At 42.5% G+C, this 24,783-nt stretch overlaps 1 protein-coding gene across 1 annotated transcript; it reads right to left on the minus strand.

Annotated features, from left to right (window-relative positions):
* Positions 1–1,070: 1,070 nt before the first annotated feature.
* NTAQ1 (N-terminal glutamine amidase 1) lies at positions 1,071–22,751 on the minus strand. The gene is made up of 6 exons (XM_046641576.1): positions 22,520–22,751; positions 12,440–12,539; positions 11,611–11,661; positions 7,687–7,835; positions 6,932–7,056; positions 1,071–1,767 (listed from the first exon to the last, which is right to left on the minus strand). Exons 1-6 carry the CDS (start codon positions 22,606–22,608, stop codon positions 1,658–1,660), a joined length of 624 nt encoding a protein of 207 aa, XP_046497532.1. The 5' UTR covers positions 22,609–22,751; the 3' UTR covers positions 1,071–1,657.
* Between the last annotated feature and the right edge of the window lie 2,032 nt (positions 22,752–24,783).

Here is a 24,783-nt window from a genome sequence, read left to right on the forward strand (position 1 = left end):
TACATCCGGTACAGACAAATCAGACAATGTGTGTGTGTAAGTTTGAACTTCCCAGCCACCTTGCCTTGAAATTGAAAACCCCCAGCTTCTTATCAGTTTAGGGAGAAATGTTTATAGCTTTTAGCCTGTTAAAATATCCAGTGGCCATAATCTTGACTTGTTAGAAGCAAGAGAGGACATTTGTTGTTTTTTCCACCTAGCACTCCTGCAGTGCCCTTTGGGGAACTCTTCGTTGCACATTTCACATGGTCCTGGTGGCCCATGGGTAAAGGCATGTAGCCTAAGCTGCAGGCTTGGACCCCACCACTGGACAAGTCTAAGAATGACCTGTCACAGTGTTCTCTGGATTTGCTGTATGGATTTGCTGCATCGACGTTCAGAGAGACACATTCTCTCTCCACCAGGACTGCTAAGATAGGGGTCTGGGAGTTGGGGGCTGTGGGTGGACATCCATGTTGTTGCAACTCAACAACAACAAACACAAACAATCTGACGGAAAAATGAGCAGAGGATGGGAACAGACATTTTTCCATAGAAGATATACAGATGGCCAACAGGCACATGAAAAGATGTTCAACGTCACTAATTACTAGGGAAATGCAAATCAAAAATACAATAAGATATCACCCTACATCCATTAGAATGGCTATAATTACCAAGACAAAAAATAACAAATGTGGGAGAGGATGTGGAAAACATCTGTACCAATCTTCCTCTATTTTGTATGTGGCTTGCTGCCACAGCATGGCTGACAAGTGGTGTAGGTCTGCACGCGGGATCTGAACCCACGAACCCTGACTGCTGAAGCAGAGTGCACCGAACTTAACCACTACGCCATGAGCCAGCCCCCAAAATTGCTCATTTTTACAACTAGGATCATGAAGACATGAATGAGAGCTAGTGCTATATAATGCCAAACATCTTTTATTTGGAATTATATGAATAAAGGCAAATTCCCAAAATTTCATCTTCAAGAAGGAAAGTCGATAAATGTATTTTAGAGCCACGGTTCCCATCTGCAATTGAAGACATTCTTGGGTATCTCAGATCATCAAGAGTGACACAAAATCTTCAAAACAAAACGAATTTTACATCAATTTTATTTTAAAAACATATATAAATAGGCCAAATAACACTCAAGCCTGAGAGGGCTGCAATCTTTTTAAAGAACATAATAGTCCAAAAAGACTAATACTTATTGCTGATTCAGCTCACAGTTATCAGCCCTCTTCAGACAGCAGCACAACCGCTAGCAAATATTTAACGCGCACTTTTATAACGGGCATGAGAGATTCACAGAGCCGTGAGCCACAGCCTCACCCTCAAGGAGCTTACAGTGTAGCTGGAGAGAACGAAACACCCAGAACAGACACAAAGTCCACGCATCTATCATAACAAAAGCAATTACTGCGTAAGTCATCACATGGTTTAACAAATGAGCCATAGGAGTACCTTAGCAAACACACACTACATCAAGTTTTAACCTGACATATCAACAGAAAGTTTTTATTTATTTTCTGTTCACCCATGTTTCAACTCAACTGAACTAGAACAGGAAAACATAATTCGAAGCCAAAGGTACCATTATGTTTGTTGTCCCAACAAAGGGATGGATGGTTCATGTCCTAGAATTTCTCCACGCTTCTACATCCAGATGTCAGTAGTTCTGACTGCCGAACCGATGCACAAATTCAGACAGGGAGTAGACAGCTCCCCACCCTACCTCAGGATCCATGCTGATGAAATCATTCAGGTTCATTTTGGAATCTAAAAAAGTACACGAGAGAAATGTTCACTGAAAGCACAATTTTGGTTTAACAGCAATAAAACAACCCAGAAGACGAAAAGTAAGGAAAATTATTCAAATAGATAAGAGTTCAACATCACCTCTGTGGTATTTCTTGTCTCAAAGGCATAACCTTAATCTAATCAGGACAAAACATCGCACAAACCCAAACTGAGGGGTCCTCTACAAGATAACTGACCAGTACTCTTCAAAAGTGTCAATATATATGAATAGGAAAAATAAATGAAAAGGAAAAAAAGGAATTGTCACAGATTGAAAGAGACTGAGGAGACATGACGACTAAATGTAATATCCTGGGCTAGATTCTAGACCAGAAAAAAGAAATCAGTAGGAAAACTTCCAAAATTTAATTAAGGTCTACAAGTTAATATTGTATCAATAGTATTACGTCAATATTTTTGTATCAATTATATTATTTTCTTGGTTTTAATAATTACACTATGGTTATATAACATGTAATGTTAGGGGAATCTGAGTAAAGGTGTATAGGAACTCTGTACTGTTTTAGCAAATTTTCTAGATGCTAAAATTATTTCAAAATAAAAAGTTAAGTGAAATCATGCATGAATAATCATACTGCCAGTTTATAGGACTCAACTGCCAATTTACAGAGGAAATTCAGAGGATACAAAAAAGATACAATCAGCAAAATTCAGACTATTTCTCCTAGGCTCAGTTTCTTCAAGAAATAAATTACAAGAAAAAAACAAAGAGATGGACAAGGAATCTACACGTTAAAAAAGATTCTTAAGAGACATACCAACCAAGCACAATCTGGGGATTTTATTTGGACCCTGATTCAAATAAGCAAACTGGATGAAAAAAGATTATGACTTTGTGAGATAAGTGTGAATCTGAACGTTGACTAGAAAGATATAAAATAATTTTAAAGAATTACTGTTAATTTGTAGATGTAGTAATAGTATTGTGGTCATATTTTTTTTAATAAGAAATCCTTGTATTTTAGAGAGTCATACTGAAATATTTAGACTTGAAAGGACATAATATCTGGGATTTGCTTTGCTATCAAAGTAACACGAGAAGGGGGAAAGTGGATGAGATATAAATAAATCGACTGGCCAGGAGCTGATAACTGTTGAAAGTCTGATATACTATTGTGTCTGGTTTTGCAAAGGATTTAAATTTTCCGTACTAAAAAATTTTTTAGGTGTGTACAGATTTCTGCTTCTGCCCATCAAAGAACTGTTATGGGAAGTGTACTTCCACTGTAATCTACCAGAAAACTGGACAATATACATGAAGCAACTGTTTCCAGACACTGGACAATGGGCAGCATCCGACCATGACTCCTGAGGAAGTAGAAACAAGCGAGAGAGCCCTCGGATCACTCCAGCTTGCTGCCCCAGGCCATTTCCAGAGCACAGCATAGAGCGGGGAACACAAACAGCCGGGCAGTCTCCCTGAGGTGAGAAGACAGAGGTCGAAGTCCAGGAGGGCCCAGGCAGCTAGATCTGGGGAAGGAGAGTATCAGAAGAGGGAGCTGTGCAGAGAGAGTTCCAGAGACCAGAGGGGACCCACCTCACGCACGCGCTCACACACACCCGTCTTTAGCTAAGTACTGATCTCACAAGGCCAGGGAAAGAAACACCAGGAAGTAGCTGGTCTAATAACCCCCAGAACTTCCACAGTCCCCACCAGTGAGGGTGGAGAGAATTCCTAACACACAGGCATTTGGTAGAGTCCTCAGATGGGTCACGCCAGAGGAGTGGGACTGAGTTAGCCCTAGATGGAAGGCTGCTCTCAACCTGCACTCAAGATGCTTAACAGCAGCCTCGAAGGGATCCAACTGACTCCAACTAATTTAACTGCCCGCCAGAAGAAAATCCAACACCATTTTTAAAAAGCACTTCAAGATCCAGAAACTGACAATGTAAAATTCACAACGTCCAGCATCTAACCAAATATCACAAATCATACAAAGAAACAGGAAAATATGACCCAAATCAATCAACAGAAACAGACCGAAATGACAGAGATAATGGAACTAGCAGACAAGGACCAGCATAAATACTGTAGGTTCCATATGTTCAGAAGAGTAGAGTAAAACATGAGCGTGAGGAAGAGAGAAATGGAAGATAGTAAATAAGCCCCAAACGGAATTTCTGGAGATTAAAAATAAAATATGTAAAATGAAAAAAATGTACTGGATGGGATTAACAGCAAATTAGTTAATGCAGAAGAAAAGATCAATGAATTTACAGACAAAAGAACTATTCAAAATGAAGCACATTTAGAAAAAGTCTGAAAAATATGAACAGAACATCATTGACCTATAGGAGTAATATCAAGCCATTCAACATACGTGTAGCTGAAGGATAAGAATAAAAAAAAGAGAGGGGTGAGTCAGAAAATAATGGCCAAATGTTTCCAAATTTGATGAAAACTATAAATCCACTAATCTAAGAATTTTAACAAACCTCAAGTGGAATAGGCCTAAAGAAAACTACACTACAGTCCATCATAATTAAATCGCTGACAACTAGTGATAAAAGAGCTAAAGAACTGAAAGAAAAACCATGTGAAGCCAGCATTCATTACCCAAGAAAAATATCTTTCAAAAAGAAAGGTAGGCACTTAGCACATAGAAAACTAGAACAGTCACTACCACCCTTAAACAAAAAAAGCTAATCGGCAAAACCAGAACTTTTGTTGTAGTCATCAGAGAGCTGGGGATGCAGGATGACCAAGAAACTGGAAACAAAGGAGAGACAGACACCACCAAGGAGAGGTGGGCGGAAGTTCTTGCTTACCTGGGTAGATGCCAGACTTCACATAAGCAGGATGTAAGTCGGCTAAAACGTTTAACAAATTGCTAAAGGAAACCTCAACTTCTGAAATACAATAGTATTGTTTTTCTAGGACTTCTAAATATAATTAAATAAAAAATGATTACTGTCTGCAGGCATTCATTACTTAAAAAGATCAAGGCACAAAAACAAAATAAAAATTTAAAAATGCATATATATGTATAACAAATAAGCATTTGCCTATAACCTCCCCAAGAGGCACAATAACATTTCTATTTACATGAAACTAGTCATTGAGCTCAGCACAAATTAGCCAATGTTACTGTAACACATCTGAGGGCAAGAAGATGAGTGGTATATGCAGACAAGAGGCAGCAGGGGCTCAGAAAGAGGAGGGACAAATTTGGTGTACTCTGTAATTCAGTCTAAGACTTGGGAAATGTCCTTAAAAACTGAGCCATGGGTAGCTGATGCTGGAACTGAGTCTTTAGGGCAAGGCTGTACGATTGGAAATCTAAGCTTCCTTCTTATCAAGAAAAAAAAAATGAGTTCCTTTCTTTAAAATACATTAAATGCTGAATTGAAAACAGTGGTCCTACAGACAAATGGCCCCCAAAATTAGTAAGTGGATAGGCTTAATCATAATGCATAACAAATCAAATATACTAAATTTTAAGTCATAAGAGTCAATCCCATAACTAAATGCAGGGGACTGAGTGAAGCGGCTAGTAAAATATCTAAAACACGTGTTAATTTTAAGTTTGACGTTTTCTTGAACCATTTTTTTCTTTTTTTTTTTAATAAAACACTACTAATTAGCGAACAGTAATTCCCACTTATCCTAACTTTGAATGGATTCCTTTGATAAATACAGGGCTTGAAGTAACGAATTTACCACATGAAAGAACAATACAATGTGGTTAAATTATTACATGAGAAACCAACATGTTTACCCCACAGTCAGAGCAGACTTCTTTTAGTTTCAACCCCAAGTTCAGAGGGCCGCCGATGAACTGATCACACATGTGGCAAAAAAAGACATTGTTTTCCCCATAGAAACCCCTCCTCAAGCACCGTGTGCTACCTGACCTGCCACTTTCTAGCTGTGCCCCTTTGGCAAAGGGCTTATCCTTCATGACTTCCACCTTCTATCAAATGTGGAAAGGAAACCTTGCCCCGTTGAGCTGTGGTGAAAATTAAATCAAACTCATATGTAAAGGGGCTGGCACAAAGCCTAGCACAAAACGGCACCTACTGGGTACCAGTCATCAAAACCCAAAGGGATGACTCAAATAGGATCATGGCTGACGTGGTGTTTACTGAATGCCAACTATGCACTAGGCTCTGCATTAGTGCTCATGTCCAAAAGAGAAATGGGGAGCTGCCCAGGGTGCATTGTTCCAGACCACGCGCTGTACAGCCAGTTGTCCAAAACTCAGAGGTAGACCCATCAAACCGCCTCCTAACCTACGAGCTATCCCATTACTAACGCTGAGGCTGGGAAGCAGGCTGGTGGACCAAAAAGCAATTCCAATATAAAGGTTAAACTTACAAGAGCTTTTCACGGAAAGCCTCAAAAATCAGTTTGCATCCTCTTTTAGTGTTCACTCCCTTCGAATATGCCAAATATATTTTTCACTTTCTTCCTTGCTGAACTCTGAATATGGCTGTCCTATTTTTCGGACATGTTGCACAGCTCACAGAGCACTTTCACATAGACAGTATTGTCCATGGGATGGGATGATCTCACCAACAAATGGCAAGGCTGTGAATTACTTACAATCATAAATAATGTTCCAAACTCATGTGAAGGCCAAACAATAGCAATAGGGCGAAGAATGCTTTATCAACTTAAATCTCAAGAAATTATTAATTGGCCTGATGCCTAAAAGCACATAACTGAGATGAGCGGTACCATAAAATCCGCTAGCTCTCACCTCCCTCTCATGCAGATTTTATTACAGAGCCAGTGAAATGACATGTCACACATCACAAGGCTGCACTGGGGATTTCTTTCACCGTAACGTGAAACCCTACCACAGGAGGGTGCTACAAGCCCCACTGTTAAATGACACAAACACGCAGATCTCCTGAAGTCCAGTGTCCCAGCAGTAGGTACAACCAACACTCCAGCAAGTGCTGTGGTTCTGCTCCTTATCACCTCTCCTCTCCCACGGGTTCTTGTGCCTCCAGTCCTGCTCTCTGTACCTCCTTTTCTGAATCTAATAAACAAACAGAACTATACTCCCGCTTCTCTCCTTCTACTCAGGGAGTTTTAGTAAAAGAATAATGCCATTTTTGTCTTTGGTGAAGGGGAAAAGCTGAGCTGCACAGTGACCGGACATCTTTGGCTCACCTCCAGTTTCAATGCACGGATAGGATGGAGGAGGTTCTCTCCAGTTCCCACTGGAATCTTTCATGTGAGAACGGTCAGAAGCAAAGTTCTTCAAATATGAATCTGCACGGATCACTCTAAATTTCCTGCAGATACATCAACATTCATTTATATCAGGGAGGTATCACAATTGAAATTCTAACTCAATTTTTATACAGATTCATTTTCTAGGACATGCACAAAACTACGTGGGCATTTTTACTATTAGTAATACATGAATATATATGCAGCTTTATTACCTGTCAAAGAAGCCACGAGAAATGATCAGCTGAAATCCAAAACTACAAAGGCACAGAAAGATATCTGGTTCCCTTTATTTACTCCATTATGTATCAGCGGCAAAGAGCATAATTTTCAGGTGCTGCCATCACAGCCCTCAAAATTTTGGCATCATAAGGCATTCAGCTCCCCCACCCCACCCCGCCCGCCCACACTCCCAAAAACAAGAGTACAAGAAAATCCCCAAAATGACTTTAAGAAAATGTCTGGGATGGTATCACACAAATTTTTAAAAGACTGCCAACCATTTATACAATGGACAACTTTTACAACTTTAAAATGTTTTGAATTATCTGGGTAGTCATTTTCAAGTATCAATTCAATGGTGATGCCAAGACAAGTGATCTTTACGAAAGAAATGCAAAAACAAACAAACTCTGTGTACTTGTCAAAGTATGACTTCAGAAAGTAGGAAAATCCACCCTGAATTTCCTCACCTTCTAAACTGTGGATGGATGTCCTCATCAGACTTAAAGGCGTCTTCTACGTAAATGTCAAAGGGACAGGGAAATGGCAGGATGGTGTCGAGATCATAAATGAAGCTCTGTCCTCCACTTGAAACATGAAGCAAGACAACATGGTAATCCTAGAAGTCAAAGTTGCTGAAATTAGCCAAGATACTTTATGACGGTGAATTCCAACATTACAGTAATAACGCATATATATCATGAAAAAGGGAAACAAGGCTAACACAGCCCTCCTTATGACACCAAAATAAAACAAACACAAAACACTGAAATCAGATCAAATGTCTAGTGACAGGGAACAGTTAACTAAAAAGTGGAAATGTTCATATACATTAATAATGTATACCCCTTGACCCAGCAATTTTACGTCTAGGAATCTATCCTACAGAAAATGGCCATACGCATGTAAAGAAAATCTCTGCAGCATTGTTTATAATAGTGAAAATACAGAAACAACAAAAACCCACCAAGAAGGGAATGGTTAATAAGCCACGATGTGGGAATATGATGGAATACTGTGCAGCTGCTAAAAACAATTAGATAAATTTATGTGGAAAATAGAAAAAGGTCCATATTATACAGCTGGAAGGAAAAAGCATCTGCAGGATATGTATTATACATTATTTTTAAAAAGCTTTGTGTATATAAAGACACACACGTGCCTTCAGAAATACATTTGCATGCATATGAATACAGAGGGAAAGTCTACAAGGATATCTTGCAAATTATTAACAAATGGAACTGCTTAAGGTTAGCAAGGAGAGGGGAAGAAGGACTTTAATTTCTTGTTTTATACTACATTTGTAATTAAAAGAAAGAAAAAGCTTGGTTTTCTACTTTTTTTTTTTTTTTAAATCAGCCAAGCCCTAATCCATAACCATCAAGGAAGATGGATAAAGAGAACTTCTCCCACACAGCTCAGGCACAGTGCCTATGGGAATTCCCACTCTCACTCCCAGACACTGGGCACTGCTGGGAGGGATGTGAGGGAGGTTATCAAGGGGCACGAGGGCAGGCTGGTGCTTTGAGTTCCTCAGAAGACAAACGCTCTCACAGGGAACAGCAGTGAGAGAGAAAAAGTTCAATCACATTAGTACACTAGTAACACCGTCTTACATTTCTAGTGCTTGGGAGCTTACAAAGCACTTTCTCAAATGTTACTTCATTTGACCCTGTGAGGTGGGGAAGATAATTAATTGCGACTGGCCATGGTGCACCATTAGAGCCTGAAGTGCTTCCTTTGGCTCCAATTCTATCTTAGTAAAGCAGAAACAGCCTCAGAAATGGATGCTTTTTCCCTCTACTCCTCGTAATGCAGCCTACTCTCTAGATGAATAAACAAAGAGCTGCTCCCCCTGTAAGAGTCCACAATTCTCTTCCCCTGGGCTTGTTCACGTTACTCCCCTCCATCCGCAGCAACCGTCTCCACCTCTCTCCCCACGTCCATCACTTGAGCTCCGGCTCAAATGCTTTCTCCCCCTATGAGTCCATTTTTGACTTCTCCCACCTCCAGCCAGAAGTAGTCTCTGCCTTACCCAAAATCTCTTTCTCTCTTGACATCTTCTACCTCATAGTACAGTTTTTCTGAAGTACATACTCCCTATTACTTGTGGGAAACTGTTCTGTTGAAACACAGATATGAAGATGAGAAAGCTAAGTCCTGACCCTCAAGGAAATCCCAGAGAAGTGAGTGGGACATGGAAGAATTGTTGCCAGACAGCACGATGATGAGACAGAATAAGGAGGCAGAGAACGTGCAGGTAAGGGAATCCTGAAGTCAGGGAGCCTGCTTCAAACCTCAGCCCCTCTACCTACCAGCCTCAGTTTCCTCTTTTACAAAATGGAGATAACTGCAGTGTTTACCTCAGAGTGTTACTGGGAGAATTAATGAGATTATTTATGTAAATGTGTGGTCTTTCTAAAAGCCAACCAAGAAACAGAGGGAATGGAGGCCCAACTGCCAAGAAGAGTTTCACTGAGGAAGGGCAGCCATTGCTGAATCTTGCCTGAAGGGAGAGCTTTCCAGAAAGAAGATATGACTTGTGAAAAGGCGTTAACAGTGAATACCTGCAACCTGCTGGTTAGTTCAGGTCCATATTCCTACATACCAGACGGCTGATGACTAGGAATTGCCTTCCTAGCGCAAATGTGGAGCCAAGGAACGCAGATTTAAGCAGCAGCCTCACTCTCTGAGCTGGGTACAGGGCTCGCCCAATTGCCAGGGAAAGACCAGGGGGCTGGGGGAAGGGATGCCCAGCTAGAAGGTGATCTGCTCCTTGGGGTTTGGTTTCTCTACACACTCCGGGGGGCCTACCCATTTCCTACAAGAGGACAGCAGTGAGGCACGGATAAATCCACCAGGGGGCATGGGGAGACTTCCTGCAACAGGATTCCCCACCCTGAGCTGCCATGAGATGTCATGTAAGGGGGACATGACCACACATCCTTTCCCTAAGACAGGAAGCAAGGCCATGACTCAAAATCAGCTGAGTGGCAGCACTGGGGATGACTTCTAGGGCAGATGGACAGTCTGCAACAGGGGTTCCGTGGCATTGCTAACAATAATAGCTAACACTTCTCGAGCACCAGGACCTGACACCACACCAGATACCAGGGTAATGCTTCAAAAGCATTCTTTCAGTTAAGCCCTCAACCCCACGGACCAGAGGAGGACACTGAAGCAAGAGGGAAAATAATATGTCCAGTTCACTCAGTGCAATGGAGGCCTGGCACTTAACCCCAGTCTGCTGACTCCGAGCCCTCGCTCCTAACCCAACACTGCTGGATTTGGGCTTTAATGCTAGAGCAGATCACCTGCTGGTGAAGGAAGCGGGAACGTGAGCTCCATGACGCCAGAGATTTGAGTCTATTTTGTGCCTAGCATGTAACAGGCTCTCAATAAATATATATTAAATAAATGAATGAAGCCAATTCAGATGATCTTATTTTAAATAACTATCCAAAACTAGACATCTGTTACATAATGATGAATGGAGTTTTTCTTTTTCTTGATCTTCATGTTTATTAGCATAAACAATTCCGTTCTTCAGGGAGCCAGGTGAGGGTGACATAGACGTGACTGCAAAGGACGCAGGCCTGAGACCTAGTCCTGCCCCTGATCGGCTAGATGACCTTGAGCTACTTGCTCTGCCTTTCTGGGCTTGTTTCCTCACCTGAAAAATGAAGGGGATGGAGTAGATCCGTGTTTTTCAAATTCTAGTCATGTCACCTGGCAGTTTGCTAAGAACACTAATTCCTGAACTCTTCTCTAAATTGACTAATCAGAAAGCTGTATGCTTAACACAGTCTCCAGACAATTCTAATGTGCAGCTGGACTAGATCCCACTAAAGTTCCTTCCAGTGCTAAATGGATCAAAGTCTAAAGGATCATAAATATATCTGCCACATCAGCCATTTAAAATCTTTGCTATAATAATGTCAAAATTAAAAGAAAGCATGCCTGTTAAGTGCTTCTCTCTGAGGCCAAATAACATCTATTCTCAAGAAGTCAATTTATTAATAACCATCATAGCCTTTCTCTACTGGCCTATCGTTTGTGCTTTACCAAAACGTAAAGACCACACAGGTGGTCCGGCCCAGTGGCGCAGCAGTTAAGTGCACACGTTCCACTTTGGTGGCCCAGGGTTCGCTGGTTCGGATCCCGGGTGCAGACACAGCACTGCTTGGCAAGCCATGCTGTGGTAGGCGTCCCACGTATAAAGTGGAGGAAGATAGGTATGGATGTTAGCTCAGGGCCAGTCTTCCTCAGCAAAAAGAGGAGAACTGGCAGCAGATGTTAACTCAGGGCTAATCCTCAAAAAAAAAAAAAAAAAAAGACCACTCAGAGATTACAAGTACTAATGCCTCAGAGGTTCTCTGTATTGACCATCTTACCCAGATCACAGGTCCATCTCCAGGTCTTGCCTGCTGTTTCCAGATAGGTATCTATGAAACACAATAAACTTCATAAGCCACAACTTCAGTTAAACCACTAGTACATTCTTTAAAGAAACACAGAAAGGAAAAATAAAATATTTCTAAGCAACCAACAACCAAGGTGAAAGAATGAGTGAAGAAGAAGAAATCCAAATCCTGCCACGTGTCCTTAACAATGAAAGAGCAAAAATTAATTATATGATGTTCTTTGGAGAGTAGAAAGAGACCTGGACTAGGAATCAGGCCTGCCAGGTTCAAGGCTTGCTTTCCCGCTTAATTATTCATGGAACCTCCCTAAGTCTCTACTTCCTCATCCATAAAACGGAGACAGTTGTCTGAACTTTGCCTACTTCACGATGTTTCCATTAGGATCAAATGAGATGATGCTTGCAAAAGCGCTCTATAAAATATGAAGGGCTTACTTTTTTTAATACTTCACATAGGTTTACTATAGTTCTATCTAAACTCCAGAGACAAAGAAATCTTTACTTCAAACCTGAGATACATCACTCTAATCTAAGCAACTTAAAAAGCTTTAACTTAATATGTAAAGAAAACAGACTTAATCTGTGTAAACACACCATCACTTATTTCCTTACTACAAGGAAGGAACTAAACTCTTCTAAATCAACTATGCCTCGGAAGGAAAAAAATCTCACTCAAAAATAAATTTTACAATGTTGCTGTATTTTATAAAGCAATTTTAGAAAAGTACTAAACCCGTTATATTTAGCTTCTAATATCATCTTAAATCTCGTTTTCTTTCTGCACTCACCCGCCAACTTACCATCTTCCTCTCATTAGATATGAAGACAGCGTAACACTCTTCTAAAGGATACTGGTCATGGTTTTTGATGTATTCACAGAGTTTCCAAATATTTTCTTCACTGAAATAAAATGATTGTTTAGTCAATATAATTAAGCAAGAATGCTCTGTCTTCCAAATTTGAACAAAAGACTGATAATGTCCTTAAAAAGTTGGAAGAAACCTCAAACATGGTCTTATCCAACAACTGGGTAATGTTTGACCCTCCTCTAAAACATCCCCCACAAGGTGTTACCCTACCTATACTATGTGTGCACACCTCTCCAAACACAGAGCTCATTATGGCCCCCAGGAGTGCTTGCGTATGGAGGCATTTTATAACTGATCCAATGCTATGTCAACATTCTACAAGCTCTGGGGCCCATTGTTGGGATACAGCTGGCATTTCAACCCAGCCACTTAAAATGCAAGAAGCTTTGAACATCGTAACCTCTCTGAGGGTCTGCTTTTCTGATTTGTAAAATGGGCATAATCACATCATACTATAAACACTCAATAAATCTTAGTTAACATTGGTTCCCCACTCCCCTTAGGAATGGGGCAGGATGGGTGTTTTGGATAGGAGGGCTGCCGGCTAGAAAGGATGGGGGCAGTTATGTGATCTGTCCAGGAACTCTTTCAGAAGGAGCCCCTGGGAGTGGGATTCCCCAGACCCTTCTGGTAAGGAGGAGGTCCTGACTTTTAGAAAGTTCTCTCTCATACTGAACTGAAATCCAGCTTCCTGTAGCTCTGCCCCAGATGAATCCCTCTTTTATATGACAGGCCTTTAGTTATCTGAAGCAGTGGTCAGAACCTAAGTAAAGCGATGCCCAGTGCATCAAACCAAGCCACACTGGTAGCCACAGCCACAATCCTACATGGGCAAGCACAGTCAGTGCTGGCTGTGTTCAAAAACCAGCCTCTGTGTTCCTGTCTTTTTCCAACGAGCCACACAGCACCTTTGTTCAAAATAAACTACACCAACACTCTGCTCACACACACAACTCAATCTGTCAAGGCCTAATTTCCAGCCATCTACACCACGCTACCTAAAAATGAAGCAATGAAAGGCATTGAGGACTGTCACCATTTTACGGAATACATACTTTCAATTCACAAGTCTAGCCCTTCTCTACTGTCTCAATGCTCCGTACGACCAGGCTTACAGTACCGAAGTTGAGCATCTGTATTTTTCTCCTATGATTTTGTTTTTCTCTAAAATATCTTAGGAAACCTTACAGAAAAACGGGTGGTAGAGGTAACAGCAGAAAATTGCTACTAACTACTTCCAAAGGATATGTAGTATGGAGTAACAAAAATTTACTATTTCATAACATGTCATAGCCAAAATTTTTTCAATCTGGATGTTCTAAGACCAAGTTTGGCGAAGACATCTGTCTGTCCAGCCTATAGATGTTTTGGAGAGCTGACCACAAACGTCTTCAACAAATGTGATGTACAAAGCACAGTGCTGAGTGCTTAGGGGCCATAATGATAAATTATACCTCACAGACGGAGAGAGGAGACACACAGATCCATAAATAAGCAAGCATCATAGAAGGCCATAAAGATGCATAGAGAAAGGATAGAGGAGGGAGTCATTCATTTTAAGGGATGTGGGAAGATGGAAGGGGGATAGGTCACTAGTTTCTTCTTGTTTTTTCCCCTTCCCCCCATCCCGAGGATGGGCAGAGTTAATGCAGAGAGTTTGAGAATTCATATGAACCAAGCACTGGGGGGGGAGGCTGAAGACACATGTGCCTTGGACACACTTTGCCTATTATTTTTCAAAGATGTGTGAATGTCACATAGGGAAAAATCAAATTTAAACATAAGAGTTACTGAACTTGTAGTCACTTTTCATCATCAATTTTTTTTTGAAGAGTACAATTAACATCACGTAGGAGGATCTCAAAACTTCTGATGTTAATAAAAAGAGGGCGTTAGGGGCCGGCCTCATGGCCAAGTGGTTAAGTTCGCACACTCCACTGCGGCAGCCCAGGGTTTCGCCAGTTCGGATTCTGGGCATGGACATGGCCCTACCCATCAAGCCATGCTGAGGCGGCATCCCACATGCCGCAACTAGAAGGACCCACAACTAAAAATACACAACTATGTACTGGGGAGCTTTGGGGAGAAAAAGGAAAAATAAAATCTTTAAAAAAAAATTTTTTTTAAATCTAGACGCACTGAACAGTAGGACCGATAATATGGAGGAAAGAATTAGCAGTTTGGAATATAGAAATATAGAAATGCTGCAGGCAGAGGAGGAGAGAGAGCGAAGACTAAAAAGAAATGAAGAAACTCTCCGAGAATTATCTGACGCAAATTAGGAGATGCAACCTAAGGATTATAGGTATACCAGAGGGAGAAGAGAGGGAGAAGGGGGCAGAAAGCCTATTCAAAGAAATAATGGCTGAGAACTTCCCAAACCTGGGGAGGGAGATGGAACTTCATGTGACAGAAGCCAATAGATCTCCAAACTTTATCAATGCAAGTAGACCAACCCCAAGACATATAGTAGTGAAGCTAGCAAAGGTCAACGACAAGGAGAGAATACTAAGGGCAGCCAGGCAGAAGAAATTAACCTACAAAGGAACCCCCATCAGGCTTTCAGCAGACTTCTCAGCAGAAACTTTACAGGCTAGAAGAGAGTGGAATGATATATTCAAAAATCTGAAGGACAAAAACCTACAGCCAAGAATTCTCTACCCAGCGAAAATATCCTTCAAATACGATGGAGAAATAAAAACTTTCCCAGATAAACAAAAATTAAGGGAGTTCATTGCCACCAAACCTCCTCTTCAAGAAATGCTCAGGGAAACCCTCATTCCTGAAAAATCAAAAAAAGGAAAGGGACCACAAAACCAAGAGCAAAGGAGATAAGTAGAAGGACAACAACAGAGAGTAGCAGCTCTACATCAGAACAGACTAAACCATGGGACGAGAAACAAAGGAAATTGAAGAGAACCGGAAAACAAGACATAAAATGGCAGCGGTAGGCCCCCACATTTCAATAATCACTCTAAATGTAAATGGATTGAACTTTCCAATCAAAAGACACAGAGTGGCAGGATGGATCAAAGAAAAAGACCCAACAATATGCTGCCTCCAGGAAACACACCTCAGCCCCAAAGACAAACACAGACTCAGAGTGAGGGATGGAAGACAATACTCCAAGCTAATAATGAACAAAAGAAAGCAGGTGTCGCTATACTAATATCAGACAAAGTAGACTTCAAAGTAAAACAGGTAAAGAAAGACAAAGAGGGACAGTATATAATGATAAAAGGGACTCTCCACCAAGAAGACATAACACTTGTAAATATATATGCACCCAACACAGGAGCACCAAAATTTGTAAAGCAACTCTTAACAGAACTAAAAGAAAACATCAACAACAATACAATAATAGTAGGGGACCTCAACACACCATTAACACCAATGGACAGAACATCCAGACAGAAAATCAACAAGGAAATTATAGAATTAAATGAAAAATTAGACCAGATGGACTTAATAAATATACATAGAACACTTCATCCAAAAACAGCAGGCTACACATTCTTCTCAAGTGCGCATGGAACATTCTCAAGAACAGACCACATTCTGGGAAACAAAGCAAACATCAATAAATACAAGAGAGTTGAAATAATATCAAGCATCTTTTCTGATCATAACGCTATTAAACTAGAAATCAACTACAAGAAAAAAGCAGAGAAAGGTGCAAAAATGTGGAGACTAAACAACACGCTTCTCAACAAACAATGGATCATTGAAGAAATTAAAGAAGAAATCAAATATTATCTGGAGACAAATGAAAATGAGAACACGTCATACCAAATCATTTGGGATGCAGCAAAAGCAGTCCTAAGAGGGAAATTCATCGCAATACAGGCTCACCTCACTAAACAAGAAAAAGCTCACATAAGCAACCTCAAACGACACCTAACAGAATTAGAAAAAGAAGAACAAACAAAGCCTAGAGTCAGCAGAAGGAGGGAAATAATAAAAATAAGAGCAGAAATAAATGATATTGAAACTAAAAAGACAATAGAAAGGATCAATGAAACAAAGAGTTGGTTTTTCGAAAAAATTAACAAAATTGACAAACCCTTGGCCAGACTCACCAAGAAAAGAAGAGAGAAATCTCAAATAAATAAAATTAGGAATGAGAGAGGAGAAATCACAACAGATACCAAAGAAATACAAGGGATCATAAGAGAATACTATGAAAAACTATATGCCAACAAATTGAACAACCTAGAAGAAATGGACAAATTCCTGGACTCTTACAACCTCCCCAAACTGAACCAGGAAGAAATGGAGAATCTGAATAGGCCAATCACAAGTAAAGAAATAGAAACAGTAATCGAAAACCTCCCCAAAAATAAGAGTCCAGGACCAGACGGCTTCTCTGGAGAACGCTACCAAACATTCAAAGAAGATTTAATACCTATCCTTCTCAAACTATTCCAGAAAATTGAGGAAGATGGAGTACTCCCCAACACATTCTATGAAGCCAACATCACTCTGATCCCCAAACCTGACAAGGACAACACAAAGAAGGAGAACTACAGGCCGATATCACTGATGAACATAAATGCAAAAATCCTCAACAAAATTCTGGCAAACCGAACACAGCAATACGTAAAAAAAATTATACACCATGATCAAGTGGGATTTATACCAGGGACACAGGGATGGTTCAACATCCGCAAGTCAATCAACGTGATACACTACATTAACAAAATGAGAAACAAAAACCACATGATCATCTCAATAGATGCAGAGAAAGCATTCAACAAGATCCAACACCCATTTATGATAAAAACCCTCAATAAAATGGGTATAGAAGGAAAGTACCTCAACATAATAAAGGCCATATATGACAAACCCACAGCCAACATCATACTCAATGGACAAAAACTGAAAGCCATCCCTCTGAGGACAGGAACAAGACAAGGGTGCCCACTTTCACCAATCCTATTCAACATAGTACTGGAGGTGTTAGCCAGAGCAATTAGGCAGGAGAAAGAAATAAAAGGAATCCAAATAGGCAATGAAGAAGTAAAACTCTCGCTGTTTGCAAACGACATGATCTTATATATAGAAAACCCCAAAGAATCCACAGGAAAACTATTAGAAATAATCAACAGTTACAGCAAAGCTGCAGGGTATAAAATCAACATACATAAATCAGTAGCATTTCTATACACAAACAATGAACCAACAGAAAAAGAACTCAAGAACTCAATCCCATTCACAACGGCAATGAAAAGAATAAAATACCTTGGGATAAATTTAACCAAGGAAGTGAAAGATTTATACAATGAAAACTATAAGACTTTCTTGAAAGAAATGGACAATGACATAAAGAGATGGAAAGACATTCCATGCACATGGATTGGAAGAATAAACATAGTTAAAATGTCCATACTACCTAAAGCAATCTACAGATTCAACGCTATCCCAATCAGAATCCCAAGGGCATTCTTTACAGAAATTGAACTAAGAATCCTAAAATTCATATGGGGCAGCAAAAGACCGCGAATTGCTAAAACAATCCTAAGTAAGAAAAACAAAGCCGGAGGCATCACAATCCCCAATTTCAAAACATACTACAAAGCTACAGTGATCAAAACAGCATGGTACTGGTACAAAAACAGGTACACAGATCAATGGAACAGAATTGAAAGCCCAGAGATAAAACCACACATCTATGGACAGCTAATCTTCAACAAAGGAGCTGAGGGCCTACAATGGAGAAAAGAAAGTCTCTTCAACAAATGGTGTTGGGAAAACCGGACAGCCACATGTAAAAGAATGAAGATCGATCATTCTTTTTCACCATTCACAAAAATAAACTCAAAATGGATCAAAGACTTAAAGGTTAGGCCTGAAACAATAAGTCTTCTAGAAGAGAATATAGGTGGTACACTCTTTGACATCAGTTTCAAAAGAATCTTTTCGGACACTATAACTCCTCAGGTGGGGAAAACAATAGAAAGAATAAACAAATGGGACTTCATCAGACTAAAGAGTTTCTTCAAAGCAAGAGAAAACAGAATTGAAACAAAAAAACAGCCCACTAATTGGGAAAAAATATTTACAAGCTACTTATCCAACAAAGGATTAATATCCATAATATACAAAGAACTCACACAGCTTAACAACAAATAAACAAACAACCCGATCAAAAAATGGGCAGAGGACATGAACAGACATTTCTCCAAAGAAGATATAAGTATGGCCAAGAGACACATGAAAAGATGTTCATCATCCCTAATCATCAGGGAAATGCAAATCAAAACTACACTAAGATATTACCTTACACCCATTAGATTGGCAAAAATATCCAAAACCAAAAGTGACAAATGTTGGAGAGGTTGTGGAGAAAAAGGAACCCTCATACACTGTTGGTGGGAATGCAAACTGGTGCAGCCACTATGGAAAACAGTATGGAGATTCCTCAAAAAGTTAAAAATAGAAATACCCTATGACCCAGCCATCCCACTACTGGGTATCTACCCTAAGAATCTGAAATCAGCAATCCCAAGAATCACATGCACCCCTATGTTCATTGCAGCATTATTTACAATAGCCAAGACGTGGAACCAACCTAAATGCCCAGAACCTGATGACTGGATAAAGAAGATATGGTATATATACACAATGGAATACTACTCAGCCATAAAAAAGGACCAAATTGTTCCATTCGCATCAACATGGATGGACCTGGAGGGTATTATGTTAAGCGAAATAAGCCAGACAGAGAAAGATGAACTCTATATGACCCCACTGATAGGTGGAAGTTAACATATAGACACGGAGAACCGATCGGTGGTTACCAGGGAAAAGGGGGGGTGGGGGAAGGGCACAAAGGGTGAAGTGGTGTGCCCACAACATTACTAACAATAATGTACAACTGAAATCTCACAAGGTTGTAATCTATCATAATCTTAATAAAAAAAAAAAATCATTGTTTGGGGGCTGGCCCCGTGGCCGAGTGGTTAAGTTCGTGCACTCCGCTGTAGGCGGCCCAGTGTTTCGTTGGTTCGAATCCTGGGCGCGGACATGGCACTGCTCATCAAGCCACGCTGAGGCAGCATCACATGCCACAGCTAGAAGGACCCACAGTGAAGAATATACAACTACATACCGGGAGGACTTTGGGGAGAAAAAGGAAAAAAAATAAAATCTTAAAAAAAAAAAAAAAATTTTTTTTTAAAAGAGGGCCTTATTCTTGGAAATGCTAGGAGTCACTGTTGGAATAGAAAGATTTGGTGGATTTGGTGTGAGTTCTGGCACCAATGTAACTGGTAAAAAAAAAAAAAAAAAGCGGGAGGTGTGATAATAATGTCCTAACCTGTCAGTTCATTATTTTGATAGTAGAAAGGCTAACAAAGCAGCATTAGGGTCAACATTCTGCAAGGGTTACTGGTGATGGGCTGAGGTCAGAGAAGCATAGAGAAGAGGAGGATTCCTGGCACACAGCAGGTGCCCAACAAATGCTGGAAAAATACAAAACAATTACAACCAAATCTGAGTGCTCTGCAAACCACACAGTGCCACACAAATACTGCCTACCACTATTATCATTAAGCTGGGTCTTAAAGGTAAGTAACATCTGACAGAAGCTAACAGACGCAGAAAGAAGGCATTTATTTCAAGTCAGAAGAACCCACAAAAACAAATGTAGTAAGTAACAACTGTACCTATCTGATGTGTTCAGAGAGAGCGAGCACTGTCCTCACTCAGAGGTGACTTTGCCCCCAGGGGACATTTGGCAATGTCTGGAGACATTTTTGGTTGTCACATATTGGGGGAAGGTGCCACCAGTAGAGGCCAGGGATGCTGCCTCACATCCTACCACATACAGGACAGCCCCCCCTAACAAAGACTTAACATACTCAAAACGTCAACAGAGCCAAGGGTGAGAAACCCTGGGGTAGAGCACAGAAGGCAGGTTCAAAATGAGGTTGGAGGAACAGACAGTGCCAGATCTTAGAGGGCCTGCTATGCTCAGGATAGACTTTACTGTCTATGCCTGTATTCCTTGAAAAGCAATCGATAGAACAGACTCAGGCCCCTGCACTGCGCTGCTCACACATCCAGACTGTCTGAGGTGGGACCCTAAGATCTACACGGTTTACAAGCTTCCAGGTGATTCTCCAGCACATTCAAATTTAGAACAGCTTTGGGCAGTGTGAAGCCAGTGAAAGTTACAGACCTGACGGGATAGGAGCAAGCTGGACAGGGAGGCCTGCTAGGAAGGACTGGAACAGGCCCTGACAGCTAAGGAGACAAACTAAAAGGAGAAGCTCTATTGAAGAGACATTCATTTCCCACCATTCTTCCACCAAATCACTCCAACTGTGCCAGCCTCCTTGGTGTTCTGGAACACTCACGGCACACTTCCTTCTCAGAGCCTTTGCACCTGCTGCTCCTCCTGCCTGGAATGATCTTCCTCCAATATCCACAAAGCTCCCACCCTCTTTTTCTTCAGCTCTCTGTTCAAATATCACCTTATCAACAACGTCTTCCTTAAATATCCTAATACTGTAGTTTCACTGGAACACAGCCATGCCCATTCATTCTGTCCACGACTGTATGAAACAGTATGAGTCACCATCCCTCACCTTGTTTTATTTGTTCTCACAGCACTTAACACCACCCAAACATGGCTTACCTGTTTTTGTCTGCAAAACCTAAGAGCCATGAGATCTTACCAGACCAGGGAATCTGTCTATTTTGTTCACAGCTGTATCCCTTGTGCCTAGAATCACGCATCACACACTCCAAGTGCCTAGTAAACACTTATTGAATGAATGAATAAAATAATGAATGGACGTTATGGACAAGAGCTAATAGGATTTAGGTGAGAGGCAGGGCGGAAGCATGGACTCAGGCATTGCAGAGGTTCTGGTTTCAACACCAAGACTTGCTACATCTGTGATCTTGGGCAAACAACAGGCACTCTGTGGCTCAGTCTTTTCATTAGTAAAATGAGGATAATGACGGTCATGGAACCTGTCTCCCAGGCATGGATGGAAGCACTTGGCACTAGGCCTCACATGCAGTAGGAGCTGAACAAATATTAAGCTCTTGGTGGCAGTGATTTGTTGACCAGCTGAAAGAAGAAAAGGAGGTTTTAGCTGGCCCTAAGGTTTCTTGTGCAGGGACTGGAAATTGGGGAAGAAGTCATTACTCAGGCAAGGGAAGTGCAGCTGTGGGAGTGAAAAGGACAAAGGTTAGGAGTGATGCTTCTGCTACGCAGGCGGCCTAAAAGAGGGGTACAGCGTGTGGACTCAGAGCCAAACTCTGAACGTACATCCCCATTCCTTCACTCACTAGCTACGTCCTTAGGCAAATTACTTGTACCCCTGTGTGCTTCAGTGTTCTCATCTTCAAAATGCAGAGAACACTATCTACCCGCGGTGGGGCTCCTGTGGTTCAAATGAATTATTTTACAGAAAGCACTCAGAATTACAATGCTTGGCATGCAGCAAGTGATGTGCAAGTGTAATCGCCATCATAATGACAGCACAGCGGTTAACATCATGGTTTCTGGTAAAAGAGGTCCCAAACTGGATTCCTGGCTGCTATTAGCTGGGTGACCCTGGCAAAGTTACTGCAAAATCTTTGTGCCCCCATTCTTTCTCAAAATTAAAATGACCTTCGCATCAACGTACAACCACACAGGCTTCAATGGAGTTAATTTCCAAAGGCTCTCTGCGCTCCACCCTCGCCTCCAATCCCCCTTCCTGGCCCCCAAGCACTGAGATCCCGCCGAGAAACGTCCAGGCGAAAAGCGCCAGGCAGAAGTAATGCACCACCGACCCCACCGTTCCTGGGGAATCCGTCCCCCAATCCAAATGCCCACGCTCTACTCAAGAGACGAGGGCTGCCATTCCCGATCCGTCCTCCCCGCAAACTGCAAAACTCGCCAGTCGAGGCCCCGAGCGCCCCTGGGGAGGGGCCGGGAAGAGGCGGGGCCCTGCTGGACGCTGCGGCCGAGCGAGCTGGGGAGATGCGGAGGCTGCACCCGCACCCGCTCACCAGTAGCAGCTGTTGTAGACGCAGGCGTCCCGCGGGGGGCTGGCCGGCTGGTAGTGGGCGGCTGCGGCAGTGGGGACAGCCCCCTCCATGGCGGGGTAGCTTGCGCCGGGGTACCGGCCTGAGACGACCCGCCTGGAACAGCCCCCGGGCAGAGGGGGAGGAGCCGGCGTAACGCGGCCCTCGCGCGTCGTCGGGACGGCGTGGAGGGAGCCGGGGGTCGATGCTGCAGTTCCCGGGCGGTGGAGCCTGGGACGGGGCGGGCGGGGCCTGGGCGGGGCGAGCGGCGCAGGTTCCCGGCCCGCGGGGCCCCGGCGGGAGGTGCAAATCCGAGTGGGTGGAGCCAGGGGCTGAGCGGGCGGACCCAGGGCGGCCCCGAGCGGACGGGGCAGGATCCGGTGGGCGGAGCCGGGATGGGACGCGTGGTGCAAGTTCCGGAAGGGTGGAGCCAGGGCGAAGTGGGAGGATCCGGGGTGGGGTGAGCGGCGTGAGTTCCCATGGGGCGGAGCCCGGGGCCAGGAGGAAAGCGTGTTCCGAGTAGGCGGAGCCCGGAGAGGTGGGTGGAGTCATGGGCGGGGCGGCGCGATGGTTCCTGCTGCGGCGGGGCCAGGCGTGCTGCGGGCCGCGGTAACGGCGAGGGTCTGGTCAGCTGGGGGACACGAGAGGTTACGATCAGGGGTGGGCTTGGTGTTGCTAAGCCCTTGGACCCTGCACGGCGCTTCGTGAGTCTTCCGGAGGAGTCTGAGACCCCTCCTCCAACCCGGGCCGGGTTGCCAGCTGGGGAGGAGCCAGATGAGACGCCGAAGGCTCGACTGGTGCGAGTGAAATAGGAGAACCTTGTGTGTGAAAAACGTAGCTTTAGCGCTTGGAGCCGAGAGTCTGCGAGAGCTGGGGGAAGAGGAGGGAGGGGGCCGGTTGGTTCCAAATATGTCCGCGTCAAGACGGTTTTAGAGAGGCATATCACCCCCAAATCTCACCGTATTCGAGCATTTTTTTTAAGAAGGAAAATTGTATATATTGGTTCAGAAAGATAGTTTCCTTGATGTACTAAGTGAAAAAAGTTTAAAAAAGAGTCCGCATGGTAACCATTTTGTGTTAATCATGCATTTGTTTATTTGCTGGCAATCTAGAAGGAAAGATAACCAAACTGTTAAAACAGTGTATATCTCTGGTGAATGAAGGTATGGAAGGCTTTCACTTTGTGCTTTATAGCCTTCTGAATTGTGTGTATTTGCAATGGTCGTAAAGAGCTGATCAGGGCGCTTCCCATTGTAAAAACCGAAATTTTTAGCTTGGTTTATAGGCCATCTACCGTCAGATTTTCTCAATCTCATGAGTTCTAAAGACTGAACATAAATCCTTGCTTCGGTTATCAGTTTATTGCCCCTCAGCTCTGAATACACACTTCAATATAGGCTCTATGATAAATAGTGGATTTCCTTTAAGCATTTCTCCTTTAAAGTGAGCACAATGTTAAGCCTTCTCAGTAAGGTGTGCTGGAGGAAGAAGCTTCCTGCAGTTTCTGGAATTGGAGGTGGTCAAGAGAACATTTAGCAGGGTCTGCCCCAGCTACAAGCCCAGACATGGTCCGTCTGTGACCTTGCAGCTTTAGCTTGACAGTCATCTGTCTGCAGCCCTCTTGACACAGAAACCAGAGTCCCGCGAGACCTCGAGGCAGCCACCTGCCCCTACTCCTTCTGCAAGCCCTTCATGGTGTGCACGCAATTACCTGTGGCCAGCAGGGTCGCACACTGAGTTTTCCCTTTCCCCCATGCCTCCACTCTCCGCAGGCAATCTGAGGCCCTCTGCCCCTGCTGGCTCCAGGCCTCCCAAGGCATTCCCACACCACTGGTGGCCCATGCCAAAGGTGATAGCTCGCCTTTACCCCTCTTCTCTACTTTGCTTAATGGAAGTTAAATGTCAAGAATTAATTATGATAAAAGTGTAGCTGTAAGATACAAAGAAACTCTATATGGTACTTAAGGCTGAGGAAGAGTACTTAAGAAGGACAAGTATGAAAGGGGTTTGGACCTCGTTGGAGAAGGTGTAGGTTGGCTACCAGATAGCAGAGAAGTTCACTGGTTTACCCAGGCTGGAGATGGTCTGGAGCTGCTGGGCAAGCGGTAGAGAACAGAGTACAGAAGAACCAGCAGTCTCTGCCGTAATGTGCTTTCTTTATGCTTTAAACTTTCTCTTACAAATAGGAATTGCTTTTTAAATTGAAAAAATATCATATCTTAAAAATTCATATGATTTCATTATTTTCT

This window comes from Equus quagga, chromosome 16 (assembly GCF_021613505.1).
Source record: "Equus quagga isolate Etosha38 chromosome 16, UCLA_HA_Equagga_1.0, whole genome shotgun sequence".
Lineage (NCBI taxonomy): Eukaryota > Metazoa > Chordata > Mammalia > Perissodactyla > Equidae > Equus > Equus quagga.

Bases quoted from the DNA above. Each gene is read 5' to 3' on its own strand.
- NTAQ1 (XM_046641576.1), bottom strand. From the start codon at position 22,608: ATGGAGGGGGCTGTCCCCACTGCCGCAGCCGCCCACTACCAGCCGGCC. The intron at 7,836-11,610 runs GTAAGATGGTCA...TTTGACTTCTAG, and splicing joins GAGATGGACCTGTGATCTGG to GATTACCATGTTGTCTTGCT. The intron at 7,057-7,686 runs GTGAGGAAATTC...ATGTATCTGCAG, and splicing joins ATCCATCCACAGTTTAGAAG to GAAATTTAGAGTGATCCGTG.